The sequence below is a fragment of the Moschus berezovskii genome, chromosome X, assembly GCF_049115385.1.
Source record: "Moschus berezovskii isolate FMDL1 chromosome X, NW_MosBer_1.0, whole genome shotgun sequence".
NCBI classification, from domain to species: Eukaryota; Metazoa; Chordata; class Mammalia; order Artiodactyla; family Moschidae; genus Moschus; species Moschus berezovskii.
In genome coordinates this window covers 124,285,915-124,312,767 of record NC_142488.1, presented here as the reverse complement: position 1 = coordinate 124,312,767, position 26,853 = coordinate 124,285,915, and the positions used below count along the sequence as shown (strand labels likewise).

Genomic DNA, 26,853 nt, shown 5'->3' with positions numbered 1-26,853 from the left:
AAAGCAAGAAGAGACTTTGCAGAGTGTGATTCTTTCTGAAGACTTCTGGAACTCCTTTTAATGTGATTTGTTACATTCTCACAGTTTTATGAGCTGTCATTTGGTAAAGACACAAGGAAACAGCCCCAAAGGGGCCAAGGCAGTGGTTACTCTTTGGTCTGGGACAAGAGTTAATGGCCTTTGTCAGTTCACCTGCGTGGTTAAAGGTCACCCCGAAGATGTGTTCTTCTCAGTTTTACCTACTCCCATTCCTCCCTGCCCCCCACTCAAATGCCCAGCAACATGAGAAGAAAAATCTGGACACTCAGAGCTCCCCAACTGGGGTGCTTGGCTGATAGGGTAGCACACAGCTGTGAACCATTGCAAGACCTTTGGCATTCAGATGGGGCAGGGCTGGGCAAGAAAAAGACTCAATAAGACACCTTAGAATCTTTTTAAAAACAAAACAAAACACTGGGATTCAAAACCAAATAAATGCAAATACACATGCATGGACAAAAACTTTGCTTGAGTATTGATACTTACTGCCTGAGCCCAGGCTGTACCCCAATTCTGGCTAGCCCCCCAGACGGCCATGACTGGGTTTGGAATCTGGAACAAGAGGGACCAAGTGAGATTGCTAGCCACTTACTTCTGCTGGTGGGATATCAGTTCAAAGAGGGTGGTCTATGGCCATACCACCCTGAACACACCTGATCAAAGAGGCTCAAGTGTGGACACGAAGACCAGCACAGTGGCTTGCTAACTTGCCTGTATTTAAAAAAAAAAAAACAAACACCACCACCCCCCCCAAACCAAACCCACCCCCAAATTAAGTGTGATACCCTGAATGCCTTATATCTTTTGAGGGAGATCAAGAATCTTCTCGACTGATAAGCTGCTCCCAGAAATGGACTGATGTGTGATTGAAGTTTATACAACCCAGCTCAACCAAAATGGGTAGTCTGCAGCCTCTTCCAGGCACCAGCTATAAATGAAGTATAACATTCTTCTTGTATTGATGCCTGGACACAACCTGACAAGTGGCTCAGAAGCCCCCTTGTGCCTTCACATTGCAGAAAAAAAGATACAACACCTCCTGTTCTCTCCAGATAAGGCAACTAAAACAACAGGGATAGATGGCAATTTTACTGCTTGTTGGGCTTTTTCTTTTAATAAGATAACATGATAAATAAAACCTGCTTCTGTACAGCTATTTAATATTTCAGAAATACGTACATGTTACATGCCAAGAAAGGACCCTGGTTTTCTTGTAAGAAACAAGGTGAGATCATATTGAAAGGAAAAAAACCCCACAAACAGAAAGAAAACAAACAGAGTGATAAAAATCACAAATGCACAACTAACTACAGTTCTGTACCTACACCTTTAGCCACATTTAACATGATTCTGAGGAGGCCGGACTGACCTTACGTACAAGTCTCCTTCTCCCACAAAACTGAATGAAAAAACAAAGTCAGCATCTTTTAAACCAGTGGCCACATAGTAAAAACTGTACATTGTTGTCCATTCATTTAAAAAGCAAAGTCACTAGGATGGTATAAAAGTGATAACCAGTGCCTTTGTAACTGACGATGAACACTTGTTCGCTAAGGTTGAGAATTATCTCCACTCTCTCTGCATAACCAGGGATAAGATGCAGAAGACAGTGAGGAGGTAGGGCCAGGCCCCAGCAGGGACCCCAGCGCTGCTGGCTTTATCATTGGCACTCTTCCCAGAGTGGTCAGTTGCATTATACTCAAACTCCGAAGGACACTGCTGAGACACACATCCACTACCACTTCCTTCTCCACTGCTTTCGTCACCTATTTTTTGGGGGGAAATAAAAGGGAATGTTTATTCTGCTCCTTCTCAAGGTATACAAACAAACATATAACAATTTGTTCTTTAGAAGCACAGATGCTTACTGATGTCAAAGAAGTCCACATCATTCCCATTGTAGGCATTCTTCATCTTACTGGTCATAACTCGAAGAGCCATGACTTGACGCAGGATCAGTATGTCTGGTTTGCTGGTGTCAACCTGCACCTCTGGATTATTGCCCTGGTTGGCTAGACCATTTCCTGTCACAGCAAACAAGTACCTGCAATGAGAAATGACCTCATTAAGAGGATCAGTAAAACAAAAGCTGCCGAAGATTGGCGACGATTCTTGCTAGGTTCTAGTATTTGCCACTTGCAATAAACTGCAAGTGCTTGCCTTTTGAATAACTCGGAATCTCTCCTCTTCCTGGGGATACACATGTTCCTCCACTCTGGGACCTTTTTGAAAACTACCCATTTTGTGGAGGTTGGTGGGGCAGAGTTAAGAGGACACTTGTCTAAGTTACTGGGTATGTAGGGGAGGGACACAGAGCATCATCAAGGAAGACAATGAGACCTTTTGAGAATTGGTACTTGATGAGGCCACGCCATCAGGCACAGGACCACAGGTATTAAATATGAAAAATAATGACACTATTAGAACAACTCAATCCTTGCTTGCAGCACTAACGCTATCATATTAACCACGGGCATAAACCTTTGCCCTGAAACTCTCTGCAAGTAGCTGAAGGCCTTCCCAACACTTCTATGCCAATTCCTAAGAATGCCTAGAAATCTTCCATGTTGTTGCCGCCTGCGTGTGAAAGGCTTCACAATGCCTCAATGAACAACCGAGCAAACCTTCTCTGAAAGTTCCCCAGGCGTATAGGGAGAAACTGCACACTTGCCCAATGATGGCTCACCTGCTTTTGCCTTTTCCGTTCCAGCAGTCATCCTCATTGCCGTTCCCTGCAGCCATCCTCTCATCATTGCAGACACTGCTAGGAAGAGAGGACCAGAACTTCTTTGCCTGCTTCAGTTTCTCCTTGACATCAGTAACCTCATTAAGAGAGAAAACAAAAACAAAAACCTCTGTAAAACCCAAAACTACCTATAGAGGATCATGTCTAAAGTATCTCCAGAGTCTCTCTGTAGTCTGAAGAGAAAAATGCAGATTTTGGCTTGGCTAAAAATTCGTTCAGGTTTTCCCACACCATTTTGTGGGAAAACCCAAACGACCTTTCTGGTCACCCCAGTACTTCTATGTAAAATATATAAAATCACCACGAGAATTAACAGGTGAAATGCAAGCTCTGAATTAAGCTGCCATTTTAAAAAAAGCTGCCTAGTGCCTACACCCACTGTCCATTCCTGTTCTTCATTACAACTACCATCGTGGGACCTGGTAGGCCCACGCCCCAGAGATACACTGGACAAACACAGTATCTTGTGGCAGGGCTTTGATGACTCAGGATCCAGCCTATGAGTTATCCGCACTGTGACATAAAAGGTAGGTGTTCAGATAAGCCTCAGAGCACCCCACTTCCTAGCTCTATGGATGAACTTTCCGAGCGAGGAAATCAGAGAAGCAGGTTCACTGACATTGCTGTGTAATTTCCTGGAAAAGTTTTCCCTGAAAAGACCCCGTGCTTGGAATCCTCCAAATCAAACTGCCTTTTAAGCAAATGTTTTCAGTTTTTTGCCATTAAACATGGCCATTCCTGCCCCAGGGCTCACCAATCGGTCCAAACTGGTGCCAGCTGCTGTGGTGGGGCGCTCCTCGGGATGGAAGGGCCTGAAGCGGGCACTGAAGGTGCCTTCTGAGATGGAACGGGAAATCCGACCAGCTGGGAGGGGCTTGGGAGGTCCACATCCCTGGAAAACCTGCATGGGCATAAATGTGGCCACATGAGGCATAGCAGGCTAGAGTGGGCCCCACCTCTCCAATCCAGGACCTGCCTTCCTTACCTTCTGAGATACCTGCACACTGTTCTCCTGCATGTTCATAATAGCATCTGATATCTTCACGTCGATGGGATCCATGACTGACTCAATGTTGAAAGGACCCTCCAGCCTCTCGGCCACCATCAGCATAGCATCTAACATGAGGTTTGGGGCAGAACAATACAGCATACAAAGTAAATCATTAGCTTGGCCTTGAGTGATCAGTCTGATTATTTTATTGTCTTTGTTTCCCTTGTGGGGGGGGCGTGTTGAGGGGGAGGCATGATCATCATTAATTCATGCTTTCATATCTTTTTCTATGACACAAAACTGCATTCAGTCGCTAAGTACCACCAGCTCTCTAGAGTGGGAACTGGCCAGATGAAGACTTTTATTCCCCAGCAAGAAAATACAATCTGGAACCATCTATTATACTGATAATTCATCCCCCGATGTGTCAGCAGCTTTCACTGTATAGCTCTGACCTAGCTCCTGCCTGACACACCTAAGGCTGGGAACAGAATAACATGCTGGCTCGCCCAGGGACTTCCACGGCTCTTCCCATTTCACGTTCGATTTACAAGAGTCAAAAACATAAATCAGCTCAAATCCTGGCATACCAATTCTTTTCTTTCATTTTTTTAAATGAAACCCTTTCAGATCCTTGGGTACGCAGTTAGAAAATATAAATGAAAGTGTTCCTAGGAATTTTAGGCGCCTCCTTAGGAATTCTAAGGACTTTACAAATAATGGCATTTTGTAAAATGCAATTTTTTGTATTAAGATAAACTTTCAATTTCAAATACAAGGGTCCTGAGTTATTTTAAAGCAAAAAACATGTGCCACTTTTTATTCAAATGAAAAAAACAGAGACAGGGCACAAAATCTGTGTTTGCAATGTGTGTCTTCACTAATTACTCAGCAAATCATTTCTACATTTTGGAAAAGTCTAGAATTTTTTAGGACACACTGAATCTCTTAAAGAAAAACACCCCCTGTACTGGTTTTCTTGTCATCCATGTTTCTTGGGATTTAGTTAGCAGTTTTCCCTGATACTCATTGTGCAAAATTAGAAGAAACTGGAAAGGTCATCTCCAAATGAGAAAAAGGATGCCTCATTTATGACAAGCAGTGAACTTTTCCACGTGCTCTTTCCCCTTAAAGGAGAGTTAGGTCCACATACTCCATCCACAGCCTTCAGGTAGTCCAAGGACGGCTACCGGAAAGAAGGGCAAGGTTCTAGAACATAGTGTGGCCCTCTCAAAGCATAGGCCACAGCTGAACTTCTACCTAAGCTCGCAGGTGGTCAGCAACCTTTCACCTCCCCTAAGAGCAAATGTGGCCCAACATTTTAAAGCTCGAGCTCATTTCTCTCAACCAGAATTCCAATGTCACAAACCATGAGCAGTCGTCTGAGCAATGCAAATTTGGGGGGAAAGTCATAATGAATGAAGTTTCAGGTCACATTGTGGGAATCACCAAAAACTGACACTCCCAACCTCTAAGGAAAGCCTGCTGGCATGAATATACCATTTTTCCAGGAGAGGAAAAATGCGTTGGATGTGCTAGTGAAAGGGGAGTTCTGTAAACATGTGGAGCAAAACCTAAACGTGTTCATCATTGTCAAAGCATCAGCACCACCATGTCCACAGAGCAGACCTTCAGAGCCAAGAAGTCACCAGATCCAGAGAAAAATCCCAAACACAGAGGTTTACATAGGAAGGAAACAGTGCATCCCGTCACTACTTGTTCCCCTAATGGTGAGGAAAGGCCAGATCATGAACGTGCTTGTGAAAGGGAACATAAACCCCGATTCTTCTGGCTGTTTGGCTTCTGTCAACTCCAGTCCGGCTGGCCATGCACAAGGGCCTGAGAAGGGAATGGGGCTGGAACTGTCATATCAGCATTGCGTGCGGTGTCGCTGAAGAATGTGAGGCTGTGTTTTGCCCAGAGTCTGCAGCCCAGGAGCCAAAGTCCCTGCTCAGTCCTGGGACAGGTCCTGCTAAGCCATCCACTGGGTGCCTCCATGATCTGATGATGTCAAATCCAGTGTCGTTGCTTCGGATGAAACTAGGCTGCAGGTCTCCCTTTGCAGGATAGCTGACCAGCTCCTACCTCCTGCCAGGAATTGGCTGATGGCCTAGCCAGCAATCCCAATCCCCTCATATGAAATCCCCAATGGCAGCAACACGTGATGTGAATAAGGTTGGCTGGGAGTCCAATGAATGCTAGCACGATGGTAGTATATGATGGAGAGCAAGTTGTACCTACACATAATTTATGATTCTCCAGAAATTGACTTTTGCTGTGGGGGCACTATTTTTCAAAAAGAGGGTTTCCTATAACCACTTAGAAACCAAGTCCAAGGTGTTTTAACTATTTGGATCCACCTTTATCAAGGTGGGTGACAGTTTAATAGGTGCAGTTCAAGAGAGAGGAGGGCACAGTGGTAAGGCAGATTTGAAAAAATCATCCTTAGTCTCTTTAAAGGTTTTAGTCCGACTGCATCATTTCAGTGATCAGGACAGCTCCCTCCCACCCCGCAACAAAGCAACCCCTTCTCATAAGAAAAAGTGACTCCTTTTGCTCTGCACTGCTGATAATCACCAACTCACATCTTCAGCCTCACGACCAGACTGGATGAACAAAAGGCAGTTTTCCAACTTAACCCCATGATCTGATTTAAAGAAGCGGGGGAAAAAGCCCTTGACTATTCATTAACTGCAGTCATTTAAAGGAGGAAAAATTCCTTGTGAAGGAAAAAAAACAAAACAAAACTGAACTTATGGCACAGGCATGTAAATTGGGACTGAATTCGACAACCACAGAGCAAATTAATTAAACCCTTGTGAAAATCCATGAAAAAGCACTGGAGATTAGCAATGTCTGTTACTCCTGGCCTTTTATATCAGGTTATTAGAAATAAAGAATAAAATACCCATTAAAAATTCAGTTTAGATAGAATTATATTCCTCCTCCCTCCAAAAAAATATTTGAAATAAATGAGGAAAATTGATTCTGAAATCCTACCAATTTCCACTTGAGTTTAATTTTGTTTCTAAAGATGACAAATGTAATTTGTAAAACACACAGCAAGAACAGCAGCCATGGAAGTCCTCCTTGATTTAGAGTACACGGCTGAAGACATAAATTAAGACCAGAGGATGGTTTTGTTATGGACCTGCAAGCTCTTGGAAAAATATATAGAATTTGCTTTTTGAAATGTTTATTTTTACTAATTTATTTGGCTGTACAGGGTCTTAGTTGTGACATGTGGGATCTATTTCCCCAACCAGGGATCAAACCCAGGGCCCCAGCATTGAAAGCTCAGAGTCTTAGCCACTGGACCACCAGCGGAATCTCTAGAATTTGTATTTTAAGACAAATTTATGAGTTACACTTTCTCCCAGACACGTCAGAATAACAGAATAGTTTACATTATTCATGATGTGCCTGTAGAAAAGTTAGCCAACCTAGATCACTGTGTGCCAGTGTTACTGCTTTGCCCAGAGAACTAGTGCATTAGATGCTACAGGGAAAAGTGAAATGGCAAACCATCTTGTTTCTTAAAAATGAATTAGGCAAAAGTGAATTGCAAACATGACATTTGCAGGTGGAGGTGAGAAGGTGAGTAAAAAAGAAAGAAAAGCAAAAGTATAGCAACTTTAATTTAGATCTGGAAATATCTTCAAGTAACAATTTCTCCCATGGCTTCTTTCTGGGCATGATGTGCCACTAGTGTGTGTGTGTCTCTTCTTAGGCCTTCTCTTTCATGGGATTCTGCTTTTCTGTGTGTGGACTTTTTTCAGGTCTTCTAGCTTTGAACTATTTAGCTTACAATTGTGCTGTGGTGTTTAATATTCACATCTTTTTTTCCTTGTGTGAGTATTCTCAAGAATCTGTTGGAGCCAATTTACTGATGCACTTTCAGAGTTAATATAATTAGATCTCATGCAGACTAAAAAGCATTCCCCAGCTCCAATCCCCCCATTCCCCTCCCCACAAAAAACCCTCAGCAAATTGCATACATGTTCCCATGATGTGGACAAATAAGTGAAAAATAGGTGCTTACAAAGACACTCAAAATCTGCAATTATGCAAATGCAACTGGGGGATGGGAGAGAGTTTGTTTTGGGGTAACTGACAGTCTGTGTGTGCAGCCACACCAATAGCAGCTTCAACACCTGTCACGAACATTTCAGAAGTCCCATATGCATTAAGCAGGCATCCAGGGAGTTGATGATTGGATACTTCAATTATCCCTAATTTGTCATTTCCCACAAATCATACTTAACCCTCTTGGAAACTGGCTAGGTCACCTCCATCGCTGTCTGGGTTCCAGTAATAGGTTTTCTAGGTTTTAGGTTATAGGTGGGAACACTGACCTCTGAAATTCTCAGGGCAAAGGTCCTTCCATTCTCACCAGAGCAGTCTGTGATTGTTAAATCCTCTATAGAAATATAACCGCTAAATTTCCACAGTCAGATTGCAATTGATCCGAATATCTAAGTGGTATCTGGCAGGTATGCAGAAGATTCAGTTGCAATGTCACAAATGTAACATTTGAAAAGCTCCTTCCACAGGTCAGTGATGGCTGTACTCCACCGTTTACATGGATACAAGCCTACGATGTAGAACTAAAACTAACCTTTGGGGGAAAATGTCAAAAAGGCACTTTCTCATTATTGAAACTTGGTATTTGCTTGGTGTCCACTGTCTTCAGAAATGCCACCATTAGTTCAAGGGAACATTTACTTGTAGAGTGGTATGAACTTCGAGTACCATCAGAACTCCGGGAATCACTATATATTGAACAGAAATTCCATCGCTGACAATTAAAACTTCCCTTGGGGAATTCCCTGCTGGTCCAGTGGGTAGGACTTGGCACTTTCACTATTGGGGCTAGGGGTTCAATCCCTGGTCATGAAATTAAGATCCCACAAGCCATGCAGCACAGCCAAAAAAAATTTTTTTTAATTAAAGAATAAAACCTTTCTTGAGGCTGAAAAGTGAGCTATCCCTAATGAGTGATGTGCATGCATGGGTGCTTAGTCGCTCAGCTGTGTCTGACTCTTGGCAATCCCATGGACTGTAGCCTACAAGGCTCCTCTGTCCATGGGATTCTCCAAGCAAGAATACTGAAGTGGGTTACCATGCCCTCCTATAGGGGATCTTCCCAACCCAGGGGTCAAATCCATGTCTCCTGCATTGGCAGGTGAGTTCTTTACCAGTGGGCCACCTGGGACGTCCGGGAGTGACACAAACACATTAATCGCCTGCTCACCTATGAAATTGTTCCACTCGAGATCAAGATCCCCTTGGTTGGCCAAACAGCCTCTCATGATGTTGGAGCAATAGTTGTAACAGGGTTTCACAGTCACGAGACCTTGGCAGTGGGAACAGTACATCATCTTCACCAGGGCATGGGTACACTGGGTGGTGGGATTCACCTAATTTGGGAGAAGAAACAGACAATGGTGGGGCCAAGATAGAGACAGCAACTGCATATCTATTGCAAATCTATTAACTTGACTTTGAAGACTTGGCCATGAATTTCACGTATGAGTCACAATGGATCACAGGGAGCACGGCTTGGTGTGCTTACCAAAGAGGTGAATTACAGCAAGATTAGATAAGGAAAAAGGGTATGCTAGGAAGGCATGGGGAGGTAGGAATGAACAGTCAGAAACTCAGCTGTATATGACACACACACGTGCGCGCGCAACTACTCCCACTCATTTTAGATGGTCATCATTGTGTGTGCCATGCCAGACTGTAATCTGAGCACATCTTTTCAAAGTGCTAGACCGCCCTTTCAAATGTAAGCCCCCCACAGTCAAGGTTTAGAACGGTAGCTCGTGTGTACTCCCTTTCTGTGCCCATAGCTGCACAGAAGGCAAAATGGATGTATCCTACATGGAAGAATATGAGTAAATTTGAACTTGGGGTTATGTGAAGGCTGTCTGAGGCTTGGGAGCAGCAAAGCAAGGAATGCTCAGGGCCCACCTGATAGAAGACGTGGGACTTAGCTACATTCTGAAGAAGGGGTTGATGTATTTCTATCTTAAATTTTATTGACATATAGTTGATTCACCATATTGTGCTTCCATTTCTGTTGTACAGCAGCGGGACTCAGTTGTGCATATATTTATATTCTTCAGATTCTTCTCCACTATGTTTTATAACAGGATGTTGAATATAGTTCCCTAGACCATACAGTAGGACCTTGTTTATCCATTCTATTTACAAGAGTTTGCATCTGCTGATCACAAGCGGTTTAGACTGAAAAGATCAAATGAAGGGAGAACACTGTAATTAAGGGAGAATGAAATCAACAAAAGCATACATGGTACGGAGTAGACTGTGGATGGGGTTGAGGAATTCTGGGAAATAAAGCTGCCTGCGTATAGGATCGGAGAAGGCAATGGCAAGCCACTCCAGTACTATTGCCTAGAAAATCCCATGGATGGAGGAGCCTGGTAGGCTGCAGTCCGTGGGGTCGCTAAGGGTCGGACACGACTGAGCGACTTCACTTTCACTTTTCACTTTCACACATTGGAGAAGGAAATGGCAACCCACTCCAGTGTTCTTGCCTGGAGAATCCCGGGGACGGGGGAGCCTGGTGGGCTTCCGTCTATGGGGTCACACAGAGTCGGACACGACTGAAGTGACTTAGCAGCAGCAGCAGCAGCGTATAGGATGGACTGTGTATGTGGCCAGGCTATTAAGGGGCTTGGACACCAGGCAGAAACCAAGCCACCATATGGCAGGACACAGGGAGCTACTAAAAGTTCATGAGCAAGGGAAGCAGCAAGGATGAAGGTGGCACCGAAGTCAGATGCGGCTCGATGGCCTCTGTAGATAAATGAGACTTAGTTTCATCTTTCTACTTCTATAGGATGCAACTGTCTTGGGCATAGAAGAGCTGATCCCATCCTGTCATTCATTTCCATCAATGCTTAGAAAGGCTCATGGCCAGGATCATAAGCTGGCAGCTCCCCAAGAGGTCCTGTCTTCTCCGTCTCTCGGCCCCACCCTCCCCTTTTGGAGTCAGTATCAGAGGATTACTGCATTCCTCTCTATCAGTACCAACCAGTTCTGCAAACAGACTTATGAAAGCAGATACCACTGCAGGGAACAGATGCTGGAACACAGGGCAGTGCAGCAGTGCACTTCACCTGCTCTGGAGTGTAACTTTGGATACCACTTATCAACAGTAGCCTTAGGAACAGGAATGGGGGATTAACACTGTCAGGAGAAAAACTTCACACTGTTAGGCTCCTATCTGATGTACACACACACACTCTTATCTCAAACAGAACTCAAGTGTAAAGGAGGGCGACTGTCCAACAGGATGTAATTGTATACACTGAAGTCAAGGTTCCCTAGGAAGATTTAGGACTTTTCCACAGTTTTAACCAGTGCCAAATATTTTCCTAGGCACTAAATTGGTCCTTTAAACCACGTATTAATGTACAGTAAAATCTTGGCTAACCAATATCCTTAAGGAATAGCCATGCTGGAAAGCTAGGTTTTTTGGACAAAAAAACAAGAGCACGCCTTTAAAGTTACAGAGACTTAGGACTTTGATACTTTCTCACCCTCTCATTTGACAGAGGAACAAACAGGCCTAGAGGGAGGAGAGAAGGTGGTCAGAGAATCATAGAAGTCTAGAGTTGGAAGAGACCCTAGAGATCAGCGAGTATAGCTCTCACATTTAAGAGATGAAAAAACCAAAGCCAGAGAGAACAATTGACTTGTGGACAGCCACTTTGCTGCATCTGACTCTAGCAGTGCACCTTAGCAAACACTGAAATAATTTCCCACATCTGTCATGTGTCGCTGCCTCTTTAAAGAGAATAATATGAAACTTAAATGTTAAACATTGCTTGTTTTCTGATCTTTAATTAGGTTCCACACTGGTGAGACTGCTAAAATGGTTGGATTTTGGACAGGTAAAAGAGTTACTACAAAAAATGTCTGTGAAAAGCAGGCTAGTGCATGACATTTTTTCATTACAATGCTTGTTAGGAAAAAAAGGACTTGTAGCAGAAAACAATGTAGAAGGAGTTAAAATGTCAAAAAGTAGTTACTGGGCACCTACTATGGGCCAGAGACTTTTCTGGAATGCATTAGGTAGCAAGGCAAGTAGGAATTTCTAGACTATGAGACTTGTTCTAGAAAACACAAAAGAAATTTCAAAATGGTATAGACCATTAGGAAATAGGAAAAAACTTAAACTCCGTAACCATGCTCAAGAAACACTTTGGTCAAAGATAACTCTAGGATGGGTTCACCGTATCCTTGGTTCAATCATAAGCTAAATCATTTAGGCAGTAGGCCTTGTACTACTATTCTTTTCTTAAATAGGTTGATGGAGGCTAAAGCTTTAAAAAGAGCGATCAAACCAAGTGACACAGTAGAGTGTTATGAAAGGAAGATTATGAAGCTGGGTTTGGCAGACTTTTTCCATTTCATACTTTGGCTAAGTACTGGCTCATGTTCTGCACATGATTTGTTGTGTAACTACTAAAAATGATCACAAGTAACTCAGATATAACGTGCTATGGAAACACTAAATACCCAACTGAGAAGAGAGACGGGGAAATTATAAGAAAGCTAGGATGAGAAAGGCAATGGCAAGCCACTCCAGTACTCTTGCCTAGAAAATCCCATGGATGGAGGAGCCTGGTAGGCTGCAGTCCGTGGGGTCGCTAAGGGTCAGACACGACTGAGCGACTTCACTTTCACTTTCACACATTGGAGAAGGAAATGGCAACCCACTCCAGTGTTCTTGCCTGGAGAATCCCAGGGAAGGGGGAGCCTGGTGGGCTTCCGTCTATGGGTTCACACAGAGTCGGACACGACTGAAGTGACTTAGCAGCAGCAGGATGAGAAAGGACATTTGAAACACCAAAGTTGGAGAAAAATCTGTCTTTCGTCTCCCAACCACTACTCAGACCACCACGCAGTATTCTACATTAAGGGAATTCAGAGCCTGGGAAATAAACCCCTTGTGTGGTTTGAGGCCCCATTAAAAGACAAAGGCTTTTAAAACAGTCATGAGAACTGCAGAAATAGGGATCCCCTGCAATGCTCATTCCCCCAAAAGAAGTGCCCCCAGAAGAAGTGATGAAACTACCACACCTCAGGTGTTGTGTCCCCACTCTCACTGACCTGACCAAGCTCAGGATGGTGAATCCAGAGTACCAAGGACAAGCTCTACTTTTTGACTGTGGACTACCATGCTCCCTTACAAGCTCTCAATGGTCTTGCCAAGATTTCAAGGGCGAACCTTTCACCCATAGGCAGATATAATAGTGGACTAAGTCATACTTTGTTCTGGGGATTTATTAATTTTGAATATAAAATCAACTTCATTCACATTCTACTCCCTTGTAACACTCAAAATCAATTACTCCTCTGAAGTCCTCAAAGAACTTACTTACTAAAGTAATTTACTCCAGAAGACCCAAGTCTGAGCGGTAGATCATGCCACATGGGGATTAACAAAAGGGGTAACCATACTTTAAGATCTTTCTTTAATCCTCACTTATGTACTGATTCTCTGTGGCATGGCATGCCACTTAAAATGATCAATCAGATTATTCTTTTGGGTCACAGCTCTTGACTAACATTTGATATGTTTTATTTTTATTTAGGAGGGACTCTTGAGTCCACCTGTGACTTCCAGAATCCTTGGGGCTAGGGTAGGAATTGGGTGGGGGTTAGTTACGATGGCTTTTATAAAAGTCAGATATTTAAGACCTCTCTTAGCAGTTAATAGTTATTTCTCAAAATGATATTTGGAAAGAACAGGAAAACTATACACTCCTCTCTTCCTGCTCTGAACCACTTACAAAAAGAATGGGTTAAAGATCTCAAAGAGAATGTTTAATTCAATTTCTATGTTGGGCTTCCCTTGTAACTTAGTTGGTAAAGAATCTGCCTCCAATGCAGGAGGACCTGGGTTCAATCCCTGGATCGGGAAGATCCCCTGTAGGAGGAAATGGCAACCCACTCCAGTATTCTTGCCTGGAGAATTCCATAGACAGAGGAGACTGACATGCTACAGTCCATGGGGTGGCAAGAGTCGGACAGCACTTAGAGACTAAACCACCATGATCATGAAGGTTGAGATGTAAACATTCAAGAGAAAAATATTCTCTTCAATTTCAGAATTCATTTTCTGATACTTTTTATTGGATTTCACAGATTTATATGATAGAGTACTTACTATGTGTGCCAGGTTCCGGTCAAAGTACTTTATGCATATTAACTCATTTAAGCTTCAAAATAATTGTAGGAGATGAATATTATCATTCCATTTCACAGATGAGGAAGCAGAGGTCCAAAGAGATTAAGGAACAGACACAAGATGTTCCAGTAAATGGCCAAGATTTGAACTTGAGCAGTTTTGTCTGGGAGCAGATAAACTGAATTTCCTTAATGTGTATCCTTTGAGTAACAGATTACATAGGAACCCTGAGGGAAGCCCACGGGGCTGGTCCTTCTCCACAGCTCCATGATCTAGCGTAGGGTATCCACACAAAGTGACTCTCTCAGCTCTGGGGCTGGATATTTTCTAATGAGAATTTGCAGGCTTCAAACTTATTGACCATTTTTAAGGTGGGAGAGCAAGTTAGGATGCAACTGTTCTACATGGAACAGTATATGACTGGACAACTATGGATGAGATGACACAGTTTTTAACAAAGATTAATGACTCATGCACTCAATGCTATATCCTTAGAATGCTTCAAGGTGCTACAGGGTGAGAAGAAAATATTCACCAGCAGTAGAGATACAAAGAACTCAAAAGCTCAAGTAAACACTGGTAGACATGGAGAGAAAAGAGGTTACTTGAACAAAACCAAAAACAATATATATTTTGCCAAAGTTTTCACATTTTGAAAAACTTGCAGCCAAATGTAGCAGCGATGATCAATCTCTACTAGAACATGACATATCATTTACATGTGCTTAGTCACTCAGTTGTGTCCAACTCTTTGCAACCTTATAGGCTGAAGCTCGCCAGGTTCCATCTATCAATGGGGATTCTCCAGGCAAGGATACTGGAGTGGGTTGCTATGCCCTCCTCCAGGGGATCTTCCCAACCCTGGGATCGAACCCAGGTCTCCCACACTGCAGGTGGATTCTTTACTGGCTGAGCGTAAGAAGTTTTGGACATTGTTTATAGAAGAATGGGATGGTTTAGTTTGTTTACTTTGGGGGACCTAAAAGATAGAAAGGGAACATCATCTGGACTCAATATTTCTTTATTAATGCAAATCAAAATCAATTTGAGCTGCTGAGCATAATGACAATACAGTAATAGCCAATTTACAAGCCTTATGAAATCCTCAGGACTGACTATGCTGTGCTTAGTCGCTCAGTCGTGTCTGACTCTTTGTGACCTCATAGACTGTAGTGCACCAACCTCCTCTGTCCATGGAATTTTCCAGGCAAGAATACTGGAGTGGGTTGCCATGTCCTCCTCCAGGGGATCTTCCCAACCCAGGAATCAAACCCAGGTCTCCTGCATTGCAGGTGGATTCTTTATCAACAGAGCTACCAGGGAAGCCCCTCAAGACTGACTAAGGTGTTTCTAAATAGTAAGATAAACAAGCATTTAGATTTTAGCTGCTAGTTTATGTTTTATTGGTAAAAGTTCGTCGGCGGGGTCGGGGGAGATCCTTATTTCCATTTTTAACTAGTTAAGACTCTTTAACTTAGTAAAGACTCTTGAAAATATTTATTCCTACCTTCCTCAGAATATACATTTAACATGACAGCTGCATGCCATTTCTGCTATAAAAAGCTTTTGCAGAAATGTCCTTTTCTCTGCAAAGATTCTCTTAATATAGATCAGGGCTTTCTACCAAATAACCTGCATTTTCAAAACACCACATTAAAAACTACTGCAAGCCGCCTGAAAAAAGAGAAATGCTGGAGCTGAGCTCTTCACACAGCCTGGATTTCATTTCAGTAATTCAGAACGAGTCTTCAGCCACATTACACAGTGATGGCAGTCAACATGCGGCACTCAAGTTAAAAACACATTTCTTCCTAGTTTCTTCCAGTTCCTAACATACACTCACTACATTTTTTCCCCTGTGCTGCCAATAGTACTGAACAAACAGAAAGGGTCTAGATTTTTATCTGCTGCTTGGTAACATAAGCACCCAATAAAAATAACAGGAAATCGTTTCCCAAATTATGGTTAAAGAAAAAGATAGGGAACCCAAACACACTGTGAGATGTGAAGGGTTTATTCAACAATTTCCCAACTAGTTTTGGATTCAATACACACACGTGCAAAGAAAGAAGGCAAAGATGTTCCTATTTCCCTGATAATAGAATTTCAAAGATGTAACAAAAAACATGAAATAAGCTAGGATTCATTCAGGAGTATTTAGGGCCACATGGTAGGTAAAACTGAAACTACATAAATGCTTGAAAATAAGTGTTGTTATGTTTTAAAGTAGATTTGTTAATGATAAGTCAAGGGGCTTCCCAGGAGGCTCAGTGGTTAAAGAATCCGGCTGCCAGGCAGGAGATGCAGGTTCAATTCCGGGATCCAGAAGATCCCCTGGATAAGGAAATGGCAACCCACTCCAGGAATCTTGCCTGGAGAATTCCATGGACAGATGAGCCTGGCAGGCTATAGTCCATGGGGTCACATAGAGTCAGACACAACTTAGTGATTAAATTGAAGCATCCTTGTATTCCCCCCTTGTAGAGGGCTCTATTACCATTTTGAGAATCTTCACTCCGTGACACTTCCCATACCCCTACCTTCCTCATCCCTACCTCTGTATATATTATAGAGTAGAGAATACATATACATCCCTCCTTCCTCTTTGCCATTCTAGTCATTAAGACTGTGACTGAAAAAGAATCTTAAGGGCTAAATATATATGTACGCCTAAAAGCTTTTTTGTGTATTGCTCATTTTTAAAATAGACCTCTATAACAATTTGGGAAAACGGAAAAATAATTTGTATAGTACTCTTGTAGGTGTTGGTGCATTGCAAATAGACCAAATTGAAGAGGGATCAATGGATCTCATTTTCAGGGCAGGACAGTCATTTAGACATCACAATGCTAAGGCACTGATTTCTAATTATAGTCCCCGTGGTTTGGGGTGGGGGTGTAGACATAGCCCCATTATGTCAGTGTTAATTGAAACCATGAGAATGCACCTCTCTTTGGCATAGGAGCTATTGATTTTCATGGTGCATGTAACCACTTGTGCATTTTTGAAAGACCACAACAGACTTCACCCTTCCAGGCAAAACTGCTGCTGCAAGCAGGTAAATAAGAAATGTATCATGAACCATGACAAGTAAAGATGGAATAAGTAATACAAAGACGTGGAGCACCGGGGTATTGAACCATCTGTTCCTAATTAAAGGAGCTTTTCTGCAGTTTGAATTGCAAAGCTCAGTGGAGTAAGCTGAAATCTCTGGATGTCTGTGCCCAGAAAAACTGAAGCAAGGCAAGTATACTTTAAGAAGTGACTTCTCTTGCCGTCAGTTAAGCCTGCTGGTGCTAATGGCCTTTAAAAGGCTTAGTGACAATCAAATCATTGCTCAACACATAACCGCAACCCTTTTGTTGCACAAAAACTGGAAAAGCAGGGCATATGCTCATAAAGAGAAAGTGGGAACATCTCTGAGTTAAATAAGCAATCACTAGCCCCAAGACCGCAATGGTCTTCATATTTGACTTCTTGTTAGATGAAGTGGGTGAGGTGGGTCTCTTTAAAAAGGTAATTAATTCTACTGGATACTAAAAGAAGGAAATATTTATTTCTTGGGTTGTTCTAGTCCACCTGTAAAGTACAATTGGATAACAGTTGGCAGGGGTGGGAATCTATATGAAAAAACATTCCCTGAGTTCCCAAACTGTTAGAGCTTACTTATTTTATTAATCAAATGTAGTTTCTTCAACATCTTCAATTTAAAATACACACTACACCTTAACTTAAAATCTCTGTTGAACTGGTAGTCATAGTCCAAAAACAAATGTAATGAATTTACAACTTTCTAAAAAGAAACATTACATAGATGATAGATTTTTACATAATCTGTGTTTTGGCAGTTTTAGAAGCTGATTTCACATTTGAGTGTCTTATTATTATGTAATTTAGATACAACTCAACCTAGTAAGAGTTGATTTCAAGTCAGTCCTTAGGTTGAGAAGATGCTCAGTAGTTAAGCAAAATATTATTTTTTAAGGTTTCTAATTATAAACATAACATTTAGAATAATCACATTTCTCTAAGCAAGACATACAGATGGCCAATAAGCACACGAAAAGATGCTCACCTTCAACAATTGTTAACAGAAATGCAAATCAAAACTATAATAATGTACCACCTCAGTCCAGTCATATTGGCCATCATTAAAAAGTCTACAAATAATTAATGCTAGAGAGGATGTGAAGAAAAACGAAGCCTACTACATTGTTGGTGCTAGTGTAAATTGGTATAGCCACTATGAAGAACCATATGGAAAGTGAAAGCCGCTCAGTCATGTCCGACTCTTTGCAATGCCAGGGACTATACAGTCCATGGAATTTTCCAGCCCAAGAATACTGGGGTAGGTAGCCGCTCCCTTCTCCAGTGGATCTTCCTGACCCAGGAATTGAACTGGGGTCTCCTGCATTGCAGGAAGATTCTTTACCAACTGAGCTATCAGGGAAGCCCCATAGTGAGGTTCCTTACAAAACTAAAAACAGTTACCACATGATCTTGCAATCTCATTCCTTGGCTTATTTATGGCAAAAACTCTAATTTGAAAAAATACAGGCACTCCAATGTTCATAGCAGCTTTATTTACAATAGCCATGACATGGCAGCAACCTAAATGCCCATCAACAGACAAATGGATAAAGAACATGTAATACCTGTTCAATGGAATACTATTCTGTTATAAAAAAATGAAATAATGCCATTTACGGCAACATGGATGGAGCTAGAGAGTGTCATGTTAAATAAAGTATGACAGACAGTAAGACAAATACCATTTGGTAGTATTTATACATAGAATCTAAAAGATTATGCAAATGAACATATTTACAAAACAGAAACAGACTCATAGACATAGAAAACAAAATTATGCTTAGCAAAGGGAAAAGGGAATGGGGGAGGGAGAAATTAAGAGTTTGGGATTAACAGATACACACTGCTATATATAATAGATAAACAACAAGGTCTAACTGTATAACACAAGGAACTATATTCAAATCCTGGGATAAATCATAATGGAAAACAATATGAAAAATATGTGTATGTGTGTATATATAACTGAATCACTTGGTTGTACATGAGAAACATTGGACATAAACTATATTTTAATAAAAAATGTTTTAAGTCAATACAGTATTTTCCACTAAACAACTGGCAAGTAATGTTTTATTCAAAGTAAATTGAGCTCTATAGCTTGTATTCATTGTGTTCTCACATAATGATGCAAATATCTCTTAGGCAGACATGAGAATACAGAATAGGGATCAATTCTGAAAAAAATCTAGGGTCATATTTGGAAAGTAACTTTCTTATACAACATGTCAAACCTAAGGTACACACACAGAAATTTCTTTCTTGCTTAAAAAAATTCGTATCAAAAGCAACATCGGAAACTGTGATTATTTCCTTTTGGGTCACATACTCTTTACTGCATAGGTAAGCAAGGGTGAATGGTCAGTCTTACTCATTGCCCACAGTTAATTCTGAAAGCTACGTCAAGACAAATGCAACACAGGGAAGCTGCAAGTGTTCATTTCTCTCTCCTCTGGGAGGTGGCGTGACAAAGACAAGCCGCCTAGCCCTCAAGCTTCTAACCTGCTTCCTTGTTCCGACCACCACCTTCCTCCTCCAGTTAGAGATTCTGAAATCTCAGTTCTCTGAAGGGGCCCCAACCTTAAGTGAGGTTAACACCACAGCAGGCTTGTGTCAGCCTGGTCCTTCTTCCCAAGAATAAACTCAAAGGGAAGGGGGAGGCGAATGTAAAGAAAACACTTGCGAAGCGTTTTCTAGTCCTTGCTTTTCTCTCTGGCATACACGTGCACACGCACACAGACATTCACACACGGCAGTGCCTTACTGGCTGCTCAGCTTAGGATAAATGCAAGGAATTGCTGAAAGAGCGCAGATGTGTGAGGGGAACTATGATGTCAATAACTTTGATCTGGATTCACTATGCATTGTTTAGGGACTCTGATATGAGCATCTTCAAAATTAATAATGGGTGCTGGGGTGGGCAGAAGTTCAGGAACCAGGCTATTCCTTTAATTATAACCATCATCTTCCTACTTGCTCCCACCCAACTCTCCTATACCCCAACATTTCTTTTCTTTTTTTTTTTGCAATTTATGATGAAAATAAATTGTTTCCTGTCATTTTATGGCTGGGAAATGTGAACATACACAACTGTAAAAAGGAATGCAACCAATCAACTAATACACCATGCGACTCTAAAATGAAACATCTGATAAGCACCTAATTTTCTACATAATTCTGTATCTTCACTCTGTAATTAAGTTTCCTCTATAATCAGGGGGGCCATGAATCCTGGTCTGCCCATGTTGTCTGGGTATGACCCTTTGAGGGTCTAATGGTAATAGTACTAAGATCAGTCCTGCACAGATAACTTTGCTCTGGAATAGTCTGTCTTCACTGGCACTGAGTCACAGAAAGGTAGAGGCGGAAAGGCTTTCAAAATGTTTTCAAATTTCACCGTGGGGAGGGGATGGGTGAAGGAGGCATAGAATTTTTCCCTCCTTGAAATCTTGCTCAAAATCCTACTACAGGGATTTTCCTGGTGGTCCAGTGGTTAAGCCTCCATGCTTCCAACTGCAGGGGTCACGGATTTGATCCCTGGTTGGGGAACAAAGACTCCACCTGGTGCAGCCAAAAAAATAAACAAAAACAAAACCCAAGCAAACAAAAGACCCTACTACATAAAACCGAGGAGAGCAAAGGTTTCCTAGGGCAGCCAGAAGGTAAAGGCACAGATGCAGAGTCTTGCCCACTAAGTCTGCTTCTCCCTTGTCTCCTGTCAAGGAGGCCCCTGAGGTACCCCCTTAGCTGGCTCCAAAGAACAGTCTGAAAAATACTGGTCTCATCTGATTCTTGTAATTTACAAATGAGGAAAACATGGTTCACTGTATCTGTTCTTTACTGCATACTACAATTTCATTCTCTTTTCCGATAATTCTGCAAAGCCATTAAGTCAAGAGCAGCACATTCCTAAGAATGGCTACCAAGGAAACCATGAAAAGAATGATGACAATATATGAAGATGTTCATCCCTGTATTGTTTATAGTGATACAATGCTCATATATCACAACAAAATGTAGGTGACAAGAGGGGAGAGAAAGAAAAGATGACTGTTATTAAGACAATGGAATTCTAGTCATTTATTTTCCCATACCTCCCAAACTTTCTTTTAACATGAAACAAAGCAATAACATAGAATGTAAACAGTACTTACCACTGAGACTTTGCTCACTACATCTCTTGCAACGGCTAAGCCCTGAGCAAAAGTGCGGGCTGCCACAAATGCACGAGTGACCTGGAGTTTCAGTTTCCGAGGGACATCTCCAAAGGGCTTCAGCTGCTCCGTGTACTTGCTCACGCACTCAAGATATTCATCTGTGAAGTGGTACTGGGAGTTTACCAGGCGAAACATGCGCTCCAGGAGGCGGGCCCAGAAGTCATTCAGCATTTCTTCCAGGTTCACGTTCCCTGCCACATAGTAGCGCTTCAACTCTTCGAAGAGATCTTTAAATAGCTCAGAATTCTGCATGTACAAGTGGCCGTATGTCTTCACAAACATGTCATTCAGGGACTTTTCCGCATTTTCAAGTAGTTCTTTGAAGAATTCTAAACACAAAACCAAAACGGAAAGGGTTCTCAATAATTAAATAATGGGAGTGCTTTTCAGGTAAATCTGAAAACTGAAAAAAAAAATCCTGATATTAAATTGGAAAACATGCTTGTATATGTGGTAGATTTCTTTCGGGGAATTTGGCATCTCTGATAGTTTGTCAATGAAAGGAAACCTATGTCACAAAGACACTTACACAATAAAAGAAACTTTAAACCAACAATTTCTCAGGACTCAATATAAAACTGTCTCCCTCCCTCCCTCTCTCAGTCAGTCACAAGGTAAACAAAGAACTGGACAAAAATGAAGACATAAAATTTCCCTGAACTTTTTACTGTAAGGATCTAAACCAAAGTGAATAATGCCTCCTCACTGTAACCTGACACCAGGACAGGTGTTTTCAAGATGTGCTGTTTACTTATACATGATTTTAACCTCCTTTCTCCTCCTTACATCTACATGACATATAAGAAAACTGCCTGGGAAATGCTTGAGGCCAAGAAACATAATGAAACACCCCACATAAGCAGGAAAAGAAGTTCTCAGGTAATCCCTGTGACATCAGTATAAACTGGGGTAACCAAGGTGGCCCTGGGTTCCTAAAGGATTCATACAGTAACACCATGAGATTCTTTCCAGTCCAGAAAGACAGAAATGAAATGCATAACAGATTCAACCATAGACCTGGTATATTTATAAGATAACACAGGAAAATAAATAGGGAAAAGAGAACACCTGTTCCCCCCCGCCTCCCAGATTTACTTTTTGGCCATCACATACTGCTGCTGCTGCTGCTAAGTCACTTCAGTCATGTCCAACTCTGTGCGACCCCATAGATGGCAGCCCACCAGGCTCCCCCGTCCCTGGGATTCTCCAAGCAAGAACACTGGAGTGGGTTGCCATTTCCTTCTTCAATGCATGAAGTGAAAAGTGAAAGTGAAGTCGCTCAGTTGTGTCCGACCCTTTGTGACCCCATGGACTACAGCCTACCAGGATCCTCTGTCCATGGGATTTTCCAGGAGAGAGTACTGGAGTGGCATCACATAATCCCACAGCCTAAATGTTAAAAGACTTAATCTCTTAAATACAAATAGTAAATTAGTTTCTCCCGAATCTTTCCTCAGGAAGTTCACTGAAAAGAGGAGTTAACATTAATCATTCTTAAAGAATCTATGTCTGGTATAAAAATAAACACCTCATGGTATCACTTTTATAAGCAGGAAATGTAATAAATACCAAAGCAAAATATAAGGACTACATCAAGAAAGAAGCTGCCTCCAAGTGAACGTGGAGCAGAAAGAGAAATTAGACAACTCCTTCAAAGCCAGAAGAACATTAGTAAGCTTATCAAAATGCAATGGCACTACAAAACCCTTCTCTACTGTTTGCCTTTTATTTCCTGAGTTTTCTTCAGTGAGAGAAAGGGAAACCCTCATTATACTGTACAGCCTGACATTTTTACCAAAATTCTCTCCCTGAAAGGACATAAAGTACAGAAGGAGCTAAGGAAACCATATGAAAAGAGTTACAGTTATCAGGTACCCGGGAAGGGCTCTCATTCTCAGCAAGGTCCCAAGTGGTTCTCAACTGTGGTCCCATGGTATAGACATGCATTGACATCACTGGGTCACAAGTTCCTGGATCCCACCTTAAACCTACTGGATCAGAAACCCAAGGGGGAAGGGGCAGCCATCTGGGACTCTGCTACACCCTACAGTTTGAGAATCAAGACTCTCAATGAGGGGTGGGGTGGGGAGGGAGATGGGAGGGGGGTTCAAGAGGGAGGGGACATATGTATACCTATGGCTGATTCATGTTGAGGTTTGACAGAAAACAAAATTCTGTAGAGCAATTATCCTTCAATTAAAAAAAAAAAGACTCTCAATGGTCCCATTGTGCCTCTCACTAGTAGTCACCACCAGTTCAGGAACTGTGCTGAATGTGAAGCATTCAGGGTAAGGGTTAATGCTTTAATTAGAAGAAAATACGTTTCCAATAAATTGGGTTTTAGCTTTTTTTGTTGCATTCTTGGGGGTCATTTTTTGAAGGTGGTTTCGGGTGAATTTCCTCATGTAGAAGTTTCTCAAAACTAAGAGTCAGGATGGAGGTAGCATTTTTCTAAGACTTCAAAGTTGGGGAAAGTTGGGGTGAGAAAAGATGTTAAACGTCAGCTGGTCCACTTGCCATACCGTCCTTGAGTCACTAGCATCCTTGCCAAGTGGTGCTGGCTCTCACATACTGGAAAAATAAAGCCTGGTCACTGATATCAATATGGAAAACTTGTGTCAACTCAGTGGTGCTAATATTTCACCATCCAAAAGAGCGGATGGCAAAGACAAGCACAGGTCCTTCCCTATACTGGATTTTTACTATATTGCTCATAAAATTGGCACACATCATTTACTGTAGAAATGGGAAGTTGAGAATGATTTGACTTGTGCTTTCATGACTTAATAAATAATTCTGAATACTCACATTTCTAATGAATGGTTTCTAATGGTTTTAAAACCTTGGTTTTTAAAGGTGGGGGCAGATGATTTGGGAGAATGGCATTGAAACATGTACATTATCATATGTGAAACAAATCGCCAGTCCAGGTTTGATGCATGCATGATACAGGATGCTCCGGGCTGGTGCACTGGGATGACCCAGAGGGATGATATGGGGAGGGAGGTGGGAGGGGGGTTCAAGATGGGGAACACATGTACACCCGGGGCAGATTCATGGCAAAACCACTACAATACTGTAAAGTAATTAGCCTCCAATTAAAATAAATAAAATTTTGTTTTAAAAAGGGAAAAAAATCCAAAAGAATCTAAAAAATAAAAATAAAAAAAAAAAATAAAGGTGGGCGGAATGGCATGGATAGCTTGGTTTTAACTGTATACTGCTAAGAAAGGTCAGAGTTTAATTTTTTAGGCTTAAAAGTGTTCGACGTCAAAGAATTACTAAGATACTGAAAATCTTATCGCAAAAATAAAACATTCTCAAGATTTCCTCATTTGTATAAACAGCCTGTGGGTTGGTGTAGATATATTTATATAGCTACACTGAGGTACAAGATGAATGATCCAATGGAAAACAGATCTGATTTTAACACAGCATGTTCTCTGCCTCATACCACAATGGACTTTATTTCCAGGACTCAAATTCTGTCTAGGAAGGTTTTTTGTGTGTGTGTGCATGCGCATGTGTGTGTGATGTTAGCTTATATTTTTCAGAGTTTAGTTTGATGCTACATACATATTAGGCTCTAATTCATTTAACCATTCAGAAAATTGATTTCCTTTCCTTCACATTTTAAAAGATTCTTTAGTGTGGCCATAACTTGCAAATATAAAGGCTGAGTGGATTATATATAGAAATTCTATAACACTGATATAAGGAATTATATATATAGCCAGGACATGGAAGCAACCTAGATGTCCATCAGCAGACGAATGGATAAGAAAGCTGTGGTACATATACACAATGGAGTATTACTCAGCCATTAAAAAGAATGCATTTGAACCAGTTCTAATGAGGTGGATGAAACTAGAGCCTATCATACAGAGTGAAGTAAGCCAGAAAGAAAAACACCAATACAGTATACTAACACATATATATGGAATTTAGAAAGATGCAAATGATAACTCTGTATAAGAGACACAGATATATAGAACAGTCTTTGGGACTCTGTGGGAGAGGGTGAGGGTGGGATGATTGGGAGAATGGCATTGAAACATGTATATTATCATATGTGAAATGAATTGCCAGTTCAGGGTCAATGCATGTTACAGGATGCTCGGGGCTAGTATGTGGGGATGACCCAGAGGGAGGATAAGGGGAGGAGGGAGGTGGGAGGGGGTTCGGGAGGGGGAACTCATGTACACCTGGGGCAGATTCATGTCAATGTATGGCAAAACCAACCAATATAATATTGTAAAATAATTAGCCTCCAATAAAAATTTTTTAAAAAATCTGATAATTTTATCTCTCCAAGCTATGCAATTTCAAAAGTATGTACCAAGTGGTTGCTCTGTGCTCAAATCAAAGCACATGGTTTTGCCATGCATCTTAAAATTCCTGCCCAAGCAGACCGTAATGAAAATTTCTAAGAAGATGAATTTTTCCATCCAGTTCACCTTTACTATCCTGCTACTTTCCGCACATGGTTTTATGGAGGCACCAGAGATTTTTAAAGCATCTATAAAATCCTTAATCTTTCTTTCATATACCAAGTTTTTTTTTAATATTCATCTATTTCTCACCTACAAAGTCAACAGAACAAAAGTCAAGTGATCCAAGAGACTCAACCTCATTTCTCCTTAGACATGTTCTTTTTAAAAAAATATTTAGTTTTTTATCTGGCTGTGTTCGGTCTTAGTTGTGGCATGTGAGCTCTTCAGATGGAACATGTGGGATCGAGTTCCCTGATCAGGGATCAAATGCAGGATTTTTAGTGTGAAGTCTTAGCCACTGGACCACCAGGGGTCCTTCCTTAGACATGTTCTTGCTCAGTCATTTCAGTCGTGTCTGACTCTTTGCAACCCCATGGAGGAGCCACACCAGGCTCCTCTGTCAGAGGGATTCTTTAGGCAAGGATACTGGAGTGGGTTGCGGTGACCTCCTCCAGGGAATCTTCTTGACCCAGGGCTTGAACCTGCACCTCTTATGCCTCCTGCATTGGCAGGTGGGTTCTTTATCACTAGCACCACCTGGGAAGCCCCAGACATGTTCTTATCAGCCTGGTAAATGGGACTATTCCACCTATGTTTTTTGTCTCAAAGAGATCTTTTAAGGATGGCAGACATAATTTAGATTCTAAAATCCATACCAGTTGAGTACAATACCAATCAAAGCATAACAATTTGCTGTAAGGAAAAGGAGGGAGGAAAGCTTTTGCATCTGTTCTTACCAAACTGGCAGCTCTCATATGTTCTTGTAGATTCCTTGACATCCCCATCCCCCTCTCTTCCTACATTTCCTTCTACAGTGGGGTACAGAGCACAACATGGGGACATGGTCCCCAGCCTTGAATAGCAACTTCATTCATTGCTGCAAAGCACATCTCTACTTTCTACCCCATTATTCAAAATCAGATTCTAACTCCTGAAGAAAAACCTTGCGGGCCTGAGATACCTAGCAATCATTCCTTCATAAACATTATGCCTCAAGCCAATTATAAGACAGTTGGTGGCTAAAACAGAACCAGTCAGGGGCAATACCA

General features: G+C 41.6%; 1 protein-coding gene across 1 annotated transcript in view; it reads right to left on the bottom strand.

Annotated features, from left to right (window-relative positions):
- Nucleotides 1-412: 412 nt before the first annotated feature.
- Nucleotides 413-26,853, bottom strand: part of GPC4 (glypican 4) — a 108,391-nt gene continuing 81,950 nt past the window's right edge. The window contains exons 3-9 of the mRNA XM_055438454.2: nt 21,249-21,640; nt 9,031-9,196; nt 3,771-3,901; nt 3,540-3,686; nt 2,726-2,862; nt 1,908-2,083; nt 413-1,805 (exon numbers count right to left, since the gene is read on the bottom strand). Of these exons, the coding sequence (XP_055294429.1) occupies nt 1,603-1,805; nt 1,908-2,083; nt 2,726-2,862; nt 3,540-3,686; nt 3,771-3,901; nt 9,031-9,196; nt 21,249-21,640 (1,352 nt within the window). The 3' untranslated portion in view covers nt 413-1,602. The remainder of the gene's footprint in view (nt 1,806-1,907; nt 2,084-2,725; nt 2,863-3,539; nt 3,687-3,770; nt 3,902-9,030; nt 9,197-21,248; nt 21,641-26,853) is intronic.